General features: G+C 36.0%; 1 protein-coding gene across 2 annotated transcripts; it reads right to left on the bottom strand.

Moving 5' to 3' along the window:
• Positions 1 to 1,711: 1,711 nt before the first annotated feature.
• On the bottom strand, positions 1,712 to 10,455 carry LOC114385681. Of its 2 annotated transcripts, XM_028345700.1 has the most exons (9): positions 10,188 to 10,453; positions 6,521 to 9,426; positions 6,353 to 6,427; positions 5,688 to 5,840; positions 5,006 to 5,169; positions 4,569 to 4,716; positions 4,356 to 4,478; positions 3,914 to 4,001; positions 1,712 to 2,124 (listed from the first exon to the last, which is right to left on the bottom strand). In XM_028345700.1, the coding sequence occupies exons 2-9, from the start codon at positions 9,242 to 9,244 to the stop codon at positions 1,931 to 1,933; spliced, it is 3,669 nt and encodes a 1,222-aa protein (XP_028201501.1). In that variant the 5' UTR covers positions 9,245 to 9,426; positions 10,188 to 10,453; the 3' UTR covers positions 1,712 to 1,930. The 2 variants fall into 2 exon arrangements, with proteins under 2 accessions (XP_028201501.1, XP_028201502.1); XM_028345701.1 differs by lacking the exons at positions 1,712 to 2,124; positions 3,914 to 4,001 and having other exon boundaries at positions 4,454 to 4,478; positions 4,569 to 4,672; positions 10,188 to 10,455.
• Between the last annotated feature and the right edge of the window lie 1,705 nt (positions 10,456 to 12,160).

Raw genomic sequence — 12,160 nt, forward strand, 5'->3', positions numbered from 1 at the left:
CAGCGTTGAGCGTTACAAAGCACGATTAGTCGCCAAAGGATTTTCTCAAGTAGAGGGTATTGATTTCTTCGAGACTTTTTCACCCATTGTGAAGATGACCACCGTTTGTGTTATCTTGGCCCTTGCTTCCATTTACCGTTGGGATCTTCAACAACTGGATGTCAGTAACGCTTTTCTTCATGGGGACCTTTCAGAAGAAGTGTATATGAGTATTCCACCGGGATTACAAGGTCATGGATCTCCTCAGTGTTGTAAATTGAAGAAGTCCTTGTACGACCTCAAACAAGCTAGCCGCAAATGGTACGAAAAATTCTCTACTTTGCTTATGTCCTCTGGTTATCAACAAGCTCACTCTGATCATAGTTTGTTTGTAAAGCATTATAATGGTACAATTACAGCTTTATTGATATACGTGGATGACATTGTCTTGACTGGTAATTCACTTACTGAAATGGCCCAAATTAAGAGTATTCTTCGCTCTAATTTTCGAATTAAGGACTTAGGACCATTAAAGTATTTTCTGGGCTTGGAGGTGAATCAATATGATGAGGGTATTTGCATTTCTCAAAGAAAGTATTGTCTTGAATTGCTTACTGATTCTGGAATGTTGGGCTGTAAACCAAGTTCAACACCCTGGACAGTTCTATGAGGCTTCGTCAAAATGACTCCAGTGATTTTCTTGATGATCCCTTGTCTTATAGACGTCTTGTTGGAAGATTAATATATCTTACAACAACTCGCCCTGATATTGTTTATGCAACCCAACAACTAAGCCAGTTCATGGCTCATCCTACTAAGTCTCATCTTGGTGCAGCAAGGAGAGTCCTTCGATACCTCAAAAGCTGTCCAAGCAAAGGTCTATTCTTCAAACGGGATTCTCCTACACATCTCATTGGTTTTAGCGATGCTGATTGGGCAACATGTGTTGACACTAGAAGATCCATAACAGGTTATTGCTTCTTCCTTGGCAACTCCTTGATTTCATGGAAAACAAAGAAACAAAACACAATGTCTCGTTCTTCTTTAGAAGCCGAATACAGGGCTCTTGCAACCAACACTTGTGAGTTACAATGGCTGTCCTATCTCCTTGATGACCTCAAGATTACTTGTACCAAATCTACAGTTCTATACTGCGATAATCAAAGTGCTCTTTATATAGCTGCTAATCCCGTGTTCCATGAGCGCACAAAACACCTAGAAATTGATTGTCACCTCATCCGTGAAAAGTCTCAAGCAGGCCTGATGTGTTTGCTCCCTGTTCCTTCTTGTTATCAACTTGCAGACATGTTTACCAAAGCCTTGCCACCTCGCTCATTCACCTCCAATGTATCCAAGCTGGAGTTGGTAGATCTCTACACACCACCAGCTTGTGGGGGGCTAACAGAAAATGGCCCAAAACCGTTAGAGGAGATACATGATAATTTGGCCCATATAAATCCTGTAGATACCTCAAATTGTAAATAGCATCTGCTAGGATCATTCTAGAATAGTATGAGCTGTAAATATAGATAGAGCAAGGACAGTTTATTTTTTTTTAATCTTATTTCTTCAGAATCATTTTGTATCTGTTATACCTCAATCACCAATTCTTTTAATTTTCCCTTTCCAAAAAAAGAGTTTGCTTCCTGTTTGAGATATCTAGCACATCACTAACGCATCCGTCTAGACGAGTAATACCGATTATAATGTTTGCAAATACAACAATGGAAAAACAAGGAACAAGAAAAATAATATACAATATACAGAAATTGAAAAGCAATTTTTTGCACTTGTAGTAAAACATTGGTATACAAAATTTTTGCATAGTGTAGTATTGAATTATTATGGTAAGGAAAAAGAAAAACCTAAGTATATAAAACCACCCTTGTATAATTTACTTCCTTGGTTCACCATTAAGAGATGCCAAGATGACAGTATAACAATGTGTAACTCATTTAGATGCTTTATTGCCCTGTGTTTTGGTTTGGCTAGCTGCAGCGGACATTATGCGCAAACGACTGGTGATTTCTGTGAAGGAGGGTCTGGCTCCAGGATTGGGTGCCCAACATTGTTCCATTAGTGTTCTCCATTCATGATCACAGTTACTTGGGATGGTTGGCCTTAATGTGTTATTTACAATCCCACCTGCAAGGGGAGACACAAATTAGTGATCAGTTCTACACAAATTATAGCCTGTTTGTTTTGGTCAGAATCGGGTTTAGGGCCAATGGAATCAATTTCAAGGGTGTCATTAATGTGTTTGTGTAACTCACTGTGGATAAAAGCGAGGTTGTGGTAGATAGAATTGATTTTGTGAGAAATGAAAATACTTTTTAGTGCAGTGACCACAAGATTTTTAAAAGCATACCTATGTGTACCCTCCAAAAGTGGTTCTAGTTTACCAGTCAAACAGATCCAACTATTTTAAACTTACTTTTAAAACATCGTTTACATACACAAATGAATTTGTTTAATATCAATACTTTACAAAATTCTACTAAAATCTGAACCATACAGACCCTCTAGAAAGATAGCTAAAAACAAACATAAGTATGCGGGTGAAATAAGTTCTACAACCATTCTAAGGTAGGAATACAAACATTGAATGTGTGCACAGCATGTTTGGTGTTGATAAAATTTTCAGGACATAATCGCTTTCTATTTTTTTCCAGTTGCTCTTTCCAATAGATTTTGATTAAAAACTATTTGGAATACAAAATAAGCTAATCCAATTGGATTAGTCTATCAGTTTCTAATACAAACTTGATCCATTTCCAAAAAAATTAACATCAACAAAGCTGATGGAGGAATGCTAGAGACTTAAAAGAAGGCTGCTTAATTCAGGACTTAGGAGGAATATAATTTTGCTCAAGAGACCACATGTATCTTTCACGAGAAATATTTTTGCTCAAGACTACTATGGTTGGCAAAACTTTTCCTCTAAGTATTTAACATAATTTTATGCTCGAGACCACTAGTTAAACTAGAACAATCATGTAGTCTGATTTTTTTTCCCATTATTTAATTGTTACTCTGGTGCTTATCAGAGCATTCCAACAGGAGCTTTTAATGGTTTTTTAAAGCTGTCCTCAACGGTTTGAGTAATATTAGTTTAGGCATTACATTTTATTCGGTTCAAAAGACCTATATAACATAAAGAATTTCTATACAAGTCCTATGACATAGAAACTAACATATCTCTCGTAATGCATAAAAGTCCTGGGCATAAACTTAACTCCTTTGCAGCTTACCTAATATTCTTTAACCATATTTTAAAATGACATCAGCTAGCTCTTTCAAAAGCCCAACCTCTCACCACCTAAATCTCGAGTACTCAACACTAATTTGCCAATTCAGAAGAGCTGGTGAGGAACAGTTCAAAGAGCCTGCAATATAAGCTTTCCTCTAATTTTTGGGAGAAGAGAAAGAAAATAAAATGAAAACAAGAAAACTCATGGAATTGCACAATTTTGCAATTTTTCCTGTGTGCTTGCGATCCAAAATGCAAACGAAGTCAGTTTCTAGTGGAATCATGGTGGAATTGGTGAGTTGGGAGGGTGGAATCATGAAGTTGAAGTAACTCACAATTCTACCAGTTTAAGTTTAGTTTAATGATGTGATTTAAAGGTTATTTTTTATATCTGTTATTTTCTAAGTATCTTAATGTGCGTAAGTATAATTTTGCAGTTTTAGTAGGATCTTACAATTCATGTTATGATCCTGCTATTTTGGATCTTTTACGGCCCCTCCGCTCCCTACCCCTCCCTTTTCCTGATCCTATCAAAAATCTCAATTTTGACAATGTTGCTCTATTGTACTGTATATTATCTAATGCTTGTTACTGCAATACAAAGCGCCAATATCAAGAGGACACAAAAAGACTAAAGTTCAGGCTCCACTACAGTACAGATAAAAGAAGAGCATAAGATATTACCTATAATTGCACCATAGTGCATATTAGCATATGGCTCCTCACCAGTCAGAATTTCCCATAGTACTATGCCAAAGGAGAACACATCAACCTACACAGATAAGGTAGACAAACTAAAATAGATTTCAAGAATTTCCTTCCCAGTAATGATTGAGAGGTAAATTCCAAATATCCCATATGAACAAAGAATTCAAAAGTAGTAAAAGAATGAAATAGGAGAATTTGATTGCTCAAAATTTAAAATGGTCAATGAAAAATAATTATACAGGAAGTTCCTGAAGACCAGAGTATTGTGAACTGGTAAAGAGAGTTTTGCTATCATGTGAGAGGAAGGAAATTTCAACATCTAGACAAGAAATCAATACAATTCATTTCCTTGGTTAAATTTCAATTCTGAGTCCTGAAATTGCAGGAAAGCATTTTATGAGATAAGTTGAAATATTACCTTTTCAGAGACCTTGTTGCTGCTGCCATTCAGAAGTTCTGGTGCCATCCAAGGTAGAGTCCCACGCACACCACCAGTAACCAAGGTATTTCGTTTAATTTTTGATAAGCCAAAATCACCAACCTGGGAAAGAAAATTTCTTTGTCTTCTTAACACACAAAAATGTGACATTTCATGCTGATAGAAAAATACTACCAGATCCAGTCTACATACCTTGCATATTGGTCGTAAAGGATCTTTCAAGTTTACAAGCAAATTGTCACATTTCAAGTCGAAATGCACAATGTTTTTTGAGTGCAAATATTCCATTCCAAAAGCTGCATCCATTGCAATTATCAGCCTCTTGCGACGATCAAGATACCTTAGAAAAATCATGCTAAAATTCTTAAACCAAATTCATTTAAAAAAAAAAAAAAAACTGGCATGAAATTCGTCACTCGGATGCTGTTGCTGACACAATAAACTTTAGTGGTGCCCATGACTTAAGATTGTACCACATCATGAAGATATCCTAACAAATATTCATGCCTTCCATCCAAGACATAGGTTGTCAATAGGACAACTTTCATTTCATAAAATTTGAGACAGAAGTAAGCCTTGATGTTATGCACTATAATAGAAATGCAAGACCTATTTTTCAAATGCATTACCTATCCTTGCGAAGTAAAACATGCCTAAGAGAACCATCCACCATATATTCTGCCACAGTGGCCATTGTTCCTCCTGGTCCATGCTGTACCACACCATAAAATGCAACCACATTTGGATGATGAAGATTGGAAAGAATGTCAGCTTCCCGCCAGAACTCTACAGTCTGAGAAAAGAGTCAAATATTCTTAGATTTTTAGAATGTGAATTTAGGTCTAATTCAACCCCAAAAGTTAGCTCAGGGAATGAGGGTTGTACCTCACTTATATACTCTAACTTGACTTTATTTTTAGCCGATGTGGGGTTTTTTCCAATATACCCCCCTTACGTCCAGCACTTCTTGGGCTTGGTGTGTGAATAACAATGGTGGGTGACCCTTTGGATTAATCTTGGATATGTGCTGATACCATCTTAGATTTTTTAAATGCGAGTTTAGGCCTAACTCAACCCCAAAAGCTAGCTCCCATTGAGGGTTGTCCCTCACTTATATACTATAACATGGCTTTATTTTTAACCGATGTGGGACTTGAGTTTTTCCCAATAAATATCAACTCACCTCAAAATATATCCTTATCATTAAAGAATTTTTAAACAATCATGAAAAAAGAAAGCTTTTCTTATTTCATTTTAATGAAAACAAAAAAAAAGTGCATACTATTCAACAGCCATTAAATAACAAGTTACCAGTCTCTCTTGCTCAGATGATCGACCAGTGAAGCAGCTCTTCTTTATTCTTTTAATAGCAACATCTGTTCCTCTCCATTTTCCATGATACACAGTCCCAAAGGTACCAGAACCTAGTTCTCGCAGCTCTTCAAGATCTTCATTCTTAATGACCTACCAATTGCATCAGAAACAATGAACTATTACTACAAATACACACTTCTGAACTCTGAAGAGTTCAACTAAAATTATGTAATCACAATTAAAGAAGTAATTAAGAACCATGCCAGCAATATGTTATATCCAAACATTGCTTATTAGCTCTAATGCACGGATACATGAAAAAAGACAACTAAGCATATGCGATCAACAGAGATACAGACTAGTGTACACACACATATTATATTGTTGTACCCATAGTTAGAAAATTGTCATATTTCTGAATTGTATCATATGCAAAACCCATACCCAATCCATGTAATGCAACATAGTTCATTACCAATTATTAATACATACACTAACAATCCATTTATACAAGTCAGATCATCAGTAACTAACTTTCCAGCAGGAGAAAGGATTTTTGAGAGGGCAATAGAGGCTTCAGTTTGCAAAAAAATAACAAAAACATGTTCCATGTATCATAAAAGTACATAAGAAATACAGCATCAGTAAGGATGAGATTTTACCTGCACAGTACTTAAATCTCCGAAAGAAGAATCAAGTGGAGGTAGATTGCTATTTTTTGCATCAAATTTGCCATCCTAAGTTAAAGCAAAAGATCTTTTTTTAGTGGAAAAGCAGATCCATGCAACCTTAACCAAAAACATAAAAAAAATGAAAACTTGAAATAGTACCTCAAACTCTGACTCTTGCATTCTTAGATTTTCCATCATAGCATCAAACTGCATACTCTCATTTTCCTTAAGTTGGGATTGATTATAATTAGACTTCAGAACAGTGGTTTCAGTTCCAATCCTTCTATGCAAGTCCTCTTGATTTTCTTCATTGAAATCAAGATGGGAATCTTCATGATGTAGAGGATGTCCATCAGTTGTTAGCAGTGTAACATGATGGGTTCTATTATCTCCTGCTTTTCCTATCACAGGTGAAAAACCAGCATGATCCTGATCAATTAGAGAGACATTATCAATCCCTTCTTGTGCTAACTTATGAAAATATGACCATCTTTTAGGTTCATGATTTTCCATATTTATGCTTAAGCCTACTCCATCTCCGGGAAGTGGATGTAGACTGGAGGGATCTTCTCCAAGTATTGCTTTAGAAAACATATCAGAAAGTATTTCCCGGGGAAATCGATCATCAATATCAATAAGAATATCACCTTGAGATTGTTCAGAAACAACCGTTGGAGGGAAATCTTGATAAATATCTTTGGTTATGTTCCCAGTTACAGATACAGGTAGTTCTTGTACCATACAACCATCATTGGATTCCTTCCCTGAGGCTTCACCCCAATCAATCTCAGGAAGATTGGATGCTAGATCATCAAGACGCTTCCCAGAGGAAACATGATGCAAAGCAGGAAGATCTGATTTACCACCTTTGGTTTCGGTTTCATCAACCAAGAGCTTGGTGTGGTTATCTTTACGATAATTTTCAGTTCCTTCATTGCTTGGCAACACTGACTTCAATTCAGGATCTGTGTGCTCAGAAAGTTTTGACTTAACCAGACTGTTTGTATCAGGCAATGGTTTGCTCATTTGATTTTTGGAAAACCCATTGTCAATGGTAAGGCCATCTGCAAGCAAGGGCTTTGCCACAGTACCCAATTCCTCAGTAGGATTTAACATTTTACCATCATGCAAGTTGTCACCAGATTCTGTTACTGGATTCTCTGGGTTGACATCGGAAAGTAAATCTGACACATGAATTTGAGAATTGTGTGTGTCATCTGACTTGGAAGAACGATTCAGTAACTCCACTTGCTCCCTCGGAGTTCTTTCTGAATAGTAAACTCTCTCAGGAAGCGGAGGAGGATGAAGACAACTCAAATCAATTGCATTGGTGTGGGAATCAACATAAGAAGGAACAAATGCACTGCTAGAAGTAGAAGAGACCTGTTCATAATCCTTGTGCTGAACCTTTTTTGTTGAAGGCAATGAAGGTGGAAGCCCCTCAGGCATGCTAACTACAACCGGTGCTTCAGGAAAATTACTTTTCAAGTAACTATCAATAGGCTGTGAGATGGCTGGGGATGGGGTTTCTGAGGATAAAACTTTACCAGGGTCACTTCCTTGTTTCACCTGCACTGTAGATAACTGAGAATTTTGTATTTGTAATCCACTAGATAGATTATCTTCATTCAGAACCCCTTGTTGGCTGTTCAGCAGATGAGGAGCCATAGGAATAGAAGTCTCTCCAACAACAGGGTTATGACTGGAATTAAGGCCATGGTGAACAAAATATTGACGACTATATTCCCAAACTTGCATCATTTGGTCACCATAAGACAGTTGATTGATTTCATAAGCATTTGAGGCATTTGGTAGAACTGGTTGTGAAGAATGAATAGTCAATGAAGAATCAGATTTATTAGTCAATGGAGCATTGCTGACACCTATAGATTCTGCAGCAACTCTACTAGTCTCCCTCTCCGCAGTTTGCCTTTCCAATTCATTTAGATCATCTGCTGAAAAACTGACACCTAGTGGGGTTGAGCTGTTTATCGATCCAAAGTCCATGGCATTAACAGCAAGAACATATTGGATCTCAGAATCACCACCAATGCTACTGAGAACAAACTGAGCATCTTCTAAATCACTCAATGAGAACAAAAACAACCTAAGTTTTTGAGAGCGTTCTCTATTGTCTAGAAGATTACATTCCTCCATCATATTCTGCAAATCCTCTTCAGAGGATACTGATACCAAAGCATCAAGATCTTCCCCAGGAAGTTGATATTTTAGTACATGAACCAGATTATACATTACCAATGCTTTCTGCAAAAGCTCCTGCCAAGATATGTCCTTTCTTAGACGAAGAATACGAGTTTGACCTCCAACATACCTTAGCTTTCCATCACTTGGTCGAGGTAATATTCTGCCACCAAAGCTACAGAGACACTTCATCATTGTTGATGAGCTGTCAGAACCAACAGAAGAGCCATACTCACATACGAATCGACTATTCTCCTGATTCAATGAAGTTCTTGGTATGGATCGAATTGACCCATAATTGCTTCCCTCTCCATGTAATGATGTACTCTGTCTGTTAAACTCTGTTGGACCTTTCTCGGCTTTTGAAAGCATAGAAATGTCAGACCCACTTTCAGATGCTGCATGACTGATTCCTAATACGCCTTTCAGTTCCATACAACCAGTTGCATAATTGGAATTGGAATCACTAACATTTGAAAATACAGGCTTCCTCAGATTCACCCTATCTCGCATGAATTCAAGAGCAAATTCCTCACCTGTCTGTATTGAATAATTAAGTACAGGTTTAACATCTGACATGTTATAGTCAGATGGTCTTCTGATAGTATGCATGCCATCCATATGGTCTTGAATTACTGATTGAGATCCAGACTGGAACTCCTCATTCTTAGGTTCCATCATGACATTTTTTCTACTTCTTAAGAGAACAGTGCATTAAGAAACCAAATAAAAAAATCTTTTAGTAACTCTTAGACAACATATAAATATGTGACAAATCTGAAATCTTTGAAACTCTCAAGACAAGACCAAGCTGACAACTCTCTTTTTCCAACAAAATGCAACTTAATTGTACAGCAGTTGCCCTGTGAACAAAATGGAATCAAGGTAGGTAGTGTGAGCAAGAGCAACAAAATAAAATGCACCAATATGGTCATTACAGATGGAAACAAATGAATTACACCTCTATGGTCAACCATAAATGCCAAGTTACATATTGATAGCCTGGATAACTGACTAAAAGATAGCATTAAAAATTCGTTATGACGTCAAGTAATTACTAATTTATAATGAAGAATAAGCAACTTCAAATTTTGAGACAGAACAATGAATTTGGGCAGTAGAAAAATGCCATTTGGTGGACAACTCTAGCTTCCTTTCCATGGCTAGAGGACCATTATGTCTCTCATGTGTGGCCATAAAACTGGGTATAACATCTAAAATCTTTCTCTCTCTCTCACTCACACACACACACATTTGATAACCTATCTTCATTTGGGAATGACTTGTATGACAATACATCAATGTCACAAAATGCAAGCTAACAAGTGAAAAATTTCTGTGCGAGTTTATTAAGTTCTAAATAAATTGCACACAAACATCTAGTCCTGCAACTACAGTTATGTAAACTTATAATCTCAGCAATCAATTTAGCTCATCTAATTTTTTATATAATGAATTTCATTACCATAACAACATGCTTCGATGATTTTAACACAACAGACCGACACGTCATCAACATAAGATCATCATCATCATCAACTTAGCCTTCTTATACTCTAACGTTCTACCATCGAAACTAAACACAGCAAAAACAGATAACAGAACATGAAAATTAATCTAGTACCTGATGAAAAAGGAAAAACCTCGTCTTTGGGTTTGCTGAAGTTGAAAAAGGAAAAGATTGAAAAAAAAAAAAAAAAGAACGAATTTTGAACCAGAAACAGAGATTTCAGCGGAAAATCCAAAGAAACAATTTCTGGTTTCTCTTGTTTTCGCCCATTAAGCTATTATCTCTTCAGAGTATGCTCCTGCTTCGATCCTTTTTACCGGAAAATGACGGCGCTTTATCTTTCTCTCTCTAGAAAACAGAAAATTCCCTCTCCAAATTTTTTCTCGACACCGCTTCTTTCTAATACATAGTTTTGGATATTTTGTAGAGTTACGAAAATGCCCTTGCAAATTTGTTAGTTATTACTGCTACACTATTTGCACGTGTGGCAACTTGGGAAATTTGTTTAGCAGCCACAGAGTCAGAATTTTATGGTTTTACCAATATACACACTCTCCAAAATATACCAATTCTACATCAGTTTTGATTTTATTTCCCATTCATTACCTGTTTGTGATTTAGTTGAGAAGTAGGGATTGCAAACCCAACTTGCCTTTAGTTTGCTGTTTTTGTTTTGTTTTTTTTAATAAAATAAAATAAATTTTAATTTTAATTTATTTAAATTTCAAAGTAAAAAAGTAGGGGTTGAAAAATCGAACTTCTCTTTGGTTTTTTTTTTCTATTTTTTTAAATATTTAACTTGTTTTTCTAAATATCATTTTTGTATTAAAAAAATAATTAAATTTTTTAATATTATTATTTTATTAAATATAATTTTTTGTTATACTATTTAATTTACCCAAAAAATATTCAATCAATTTAATACGTTATGAAATTTGAACTAAAATATAGTTTAACAAAAAAAATTAAAGATTCTCACCAACTGCATGAGTGATTTCTTCAAATGTTTGCAGTTCGGGTTATTATGACACCCTCTACCCCAATATACATATTTATATAATAACATACATGAAATACAAAATTACATAAAATTGGATTTTATTCAATGAACATAAAAGAATTCACATGGGTAAAAGGTTCACATTCACTTTACTATTACAAATAAAACTTAGATATATTTTCGGCTAAAAACATCATGCATTTAAAATAAAATCTCATGCCCCAATGTCACATCCTATCAGAGCATTGTGTTCCATCGTCCTCTAGCATAAGGTTCTTCATAGCTATGCACCTAATCATCTGCTCCCACGAACACAAGGTTCAAGATCATCATAGATCCAAATACAAACAACACACAAGGAGTGAGTTATCACATTCCTAACTAATAGAGAGAAACAAAACAACATAGATATACATATTATATAAATGAAATACAACTTATTTAAACACAACTCACATCATTCCACCACTTATTGCGTGACATCACATCTCAACATTACACGTCTCACATATTTTCATATCATTCACAATCTTAAGAATCAAACACAATATCACTCAACCAATCAATATCGATCAATACACATGAGTTAAGAAACAAATGTACGAAGACTCTATCCTATATGCAATGTGGTACCATGTTAGTGAAAAACCTTGTCGGGTGCCTAGGAATACATGACAAGACAGACCACACACTGGTAAGGCAGGTCACTCTTGCTAGGTAAAATCATAGGGAGACCAGTTAGGGTCACACTGTTTTGCGAGAATGCTCTAACCATGTGGGATCAGCACAGGCTTAAAGGAATACTCAAATCAGGTGTATTTACCCCCAAGGCCTAGACTCTGAAGAGTCTGTTAGGGCCTCTCCCTCCTGATTTAAGTCCAACCCAGAAAACATTTTAACACACAGACTTTATCTATGAACTGTATAAAACACACGACTCCTCAATTATTCTCAAAATAATTTTATCTCGTCGTGCTTGTTATTAAACTCGTTAGGTCCCCACAGTGGTTCCCATCACAATACTCGTTGCGCATTAACTCGTCGCCCTTAAAAGGTCTTATAGTCGTGTGATTGTACAATTCATAGC

The sequence above is a fragment of the Glycine soja genome, chromosome 15 (assembly GCF_004193775.1).
Source record: "Glycine soja cultivar W05 chromosome 15, ASM419377v2, whole genome shotgun sequence".
In the NCBI taxonomy this organism is placed as follows: Eukaryota; Viridiplantae; Streptophyta; class Magnoliopsida; order Fabales; family Fabaceae; genus Glycine; species Glycine soja.

Bases quoted from the DNA above. Each gene is read 5' to 3' on its own strand.
- LOC114385681 (XM_028345700.1), bottom strand. From the start codon at position 9,244: ATGATGGAACCTAAGAATGAGGAGTTCCAGTCTGGATCTCAATCAGTA. The intron at 5,841-6,352 runs GTAAAATCTCAT...TGCAATTGGTAG, and splicing joins GAGATTTAAGTACTGTGCAG to GTCATTAAGAATGAAGATCT. The intron at 4,479-4,568 runs GTATGTAGACTG...TTTCTTTCCCAG, and splicing joins CTTTACGACCAATATGCAAG to GTTGGTGATTTTGGCTTATC.